Here is a 2,642-nt window from a genome sequence, read left to right on the forward strand (position 1 = left end):
CATTTTATAATTTTTATACATGTAACATATTAAATTTAATGATTTATAAAAGTTTTATCGGCTCATTCATAATTTTAGATAACAAACTAGATTTACCTAATAAGTTTTTGAGGATAAATAAACATAAATTGAATTATAGATTTATTGGTTTAATAAATACTATTTTTAGAATAACAAATATTATATGAAATTGTTTTTAATAAATAATAATTCAATTTTAATTAGGCTGAAAGAGACACAATACATAGGCACCGTTTGAGAACGGTGCAAACTGTGTTCTTTTAATTTTTATTTTTTTATATAAAATTAATATTTTTTTAGTGTTTTAGATTATTTTGATGCCATTGATAAAAAAATAAAATTGAAAAATAAAAAAATATTATTTTAATATATTTTCAAATAAAAAATAATTTTAAAAATAACTATAACCATTCAAATAAACACTCTAATAATCCATGAACGTGCCCACATGCAACCAGATAAAAAAATAATAATAATATTATTTTTTTTATTGTTCCCATTTTCCTCACTTGATCCTTCCTCCCTCCCTTCCTTCCTCCCTTCCTTCCTCCCACAGCTTCACCGACTAATTTCCTTTTAATTACCCCCAAGATTTCATTTATTTACAACCAAGTCTTCATCCTTGCATTCTTCAATCCTCAAAATTTTAAATAAACTTTAAGGCAAGATCTAAATTCCAAATCATTTGTTTCCAACTCAGTCTGAGTCAAAGATGCTGGACCGGTGCCTCGGGACTCATCGAGTCCGCCAGATCCAAAGAGCAACCCGCCACGGAAAAATCACACTTCTTTGCCTCTTCATGACCGTAGTCGTCCTACGTGGCACAATCGGCGCCGGCAAGTCCGGTACGCCAGAACAAGACTTCAACGACCTCAGAAACCACATCTACGCCTCTCGCAAACACGCTGAGCCACACCGAGTCCTCACCGAGTCGAATCAGTCCAACAACAACAAGAACGACGAAGGGAGTAATGCAAATGATGCGAATAATTATGCCGCATTTGACATCAACAAGATCTTGGTCGATGAAGGAGAGGACGAGAAACCGGATCCGAATAAACCGTACTTTCTGGGTCCGAAAATATCAGATTGGGATGAACAGCGGGCGAAATGGTTGAGTGAAAACCCTAATTTTAGCAATTTTATCGGGGCAAACAAACCGCGTGTTTTGTTAGTAACTGGATCTTCGCCGAAGCCGTGTGAGAATCCGGTAGGGGATCATTACTTGTTAAAATCTATAAAAAATAAGATTGATTATTGCAGGCTTCATGGAATTGAGATATTTTATAATATGGCATTGCTGGATGCGGAAATGGCAGGGTTTTGGGCGAAATTGCCTTTGATTAGGAAGCTATTGATTTCGCACCCGGAGATTGAGTTTTTGTGGTGGATGGATAGTGATGCTATGTTTACGGATATGGCTTTCGAGGTGCCGTGGGAGAGGTATAAGGATTCGAATTTTGTCATGCACGGATGGAATGAAATGGTTTATGATCAAAAGAATTGGATTGGATTGAATACTGGGAGTTTTTTGCTGAGGAATTGTCAATGGTCGTTGGATCTTTTGGATGCGTGGTCACCAATGGGGCCAAAAGGGAAGATTAGAGATGAAGCAGGGAAGGTGCTTACCAGGGAACTCAAGAATAGGCCGGTTTTCGAAGCGGATGATCAGTCTGCGATGGTTTATTTATTGGCTACACAAAGGGATAAGTGGGGTGATAAGGTGTATTTAGAGAATGCTTATTATTTGCATGGTTATTGGGGGATTTTGGTTGATAGGTATGAGGAAATGATTGAGAATTATCACCCAGGTCTTGGTGATCATCGTTGGCCGCTTGTTACTCACTTTGTGGGGTGCAAGCCTTGTGGGAAGTTTGGAGATTATTCAGTGGAGAGGTGTTTGAAGCAGATGGATCGCGCATTTAATTTTGGGGATAATCAAATTTTGCAGATTTATGGATTTACTCATAAATCGCTGGCTAGTCGGAGAGTTAAGAGAGTGAGAAATGAGACAGGCAATCCACTTGAAGCGAAGGATGAGCTTGGCTTGCTTCACCCTGCATTTAAAGCTGTCAAGGTATCAGCATCTTGAGAGGTTTGACGATGAATTCCAATGCAAGCTGCTTTTTTTTTTTTTTTCATTTTAAGTTATAGTGCATGTCAACTTGCTCGCAGTTGCTGTTATTGCTTGTAGAAGTACTGGATATTGTATTCTGGATGTTCTTTTCCTAATTTTTGTGTTATCAGTGTTTAAATTATATTGATTTTGAAATGAAAGTAATTAGTCTGACTTCTGACTCTAATTTTATTTCATGGTTACTTTACATCTCATCCCACGTTCCTAAATGAAAAGCTTTAAACTTGCGTTACAAAATGGAAAGCATCAATTTTGATACTTTTTATTTGGAACCTGCATTTCCAAACGGGTTCTTAGTTTGCAGAAACTCGAGGAAACTATTTTTGTTTTGGAAAAGCTCAACAATTTACTATCCTTTTACATCTCCTTGTGATATTTTAAGTGACACTAATCTCCAATCAGTCCTCATCATGACTTTGAACCGAGTGAGAAAATAAACCATCATACCCAATTTTAGGCTGTATCCAAATTTGTCTTTTAAGAT

The 2,642-nt window shown here is 36.5% G+C and overlaps 1 protein-coding gene across 1 annotated transcript; it reads left to right on the forward strand.

Moving 5' to 3' along the window:
- The first annotated feature begins 425 nt into the window (after positions 1 to 425).
- On the forward strand, positions 426 to 2,324 carry LOC18111033 (xyloglucan 6-xylosyltransferase 2). Its single transcript, XM_006389321.3, has one exon. It carries the CDS (start codon positions 734 to 736, stop codon positions 2,111 to 2,113), a length of 1,380 nt encoding a protein of 459 aa, XP_006389383.1. The 5' UTR covers positions 426 to 733; the 3' UTR covers positions 2,114 to 2,324.
- The last annotated feature ends 318 nt before the right edge of the window (positions 2,325 to 2,642 follow it).

The sequence above is a fragment of the Populus trichocarpa genome, chromosome 8 (genome assembly GCF_000002775.5).
Source record: "Populus trichocarpa isolate Nisqually-1 chromosome 8, P.trichocarpa_v4.1, whole genome shotgun sequence".
In the NCBI taxonomy this organism is placed as follows: Eukaryota; Viridiplantae; Streptophyta; class Magnoliopsida; order Malpighiales; family Salicaceae; genus Populus; species Populus trichocarpa.

Bases quoted from the DNA above. Each gene is read 5' to 3' on its own strand.
- LOC18111033 (XM_006389321.3), top strand. From the start codon at position 734: ATGCTGGACCGGTGCCTCGGGACTCATCGAGTCCGCCAGATCCAAAGA.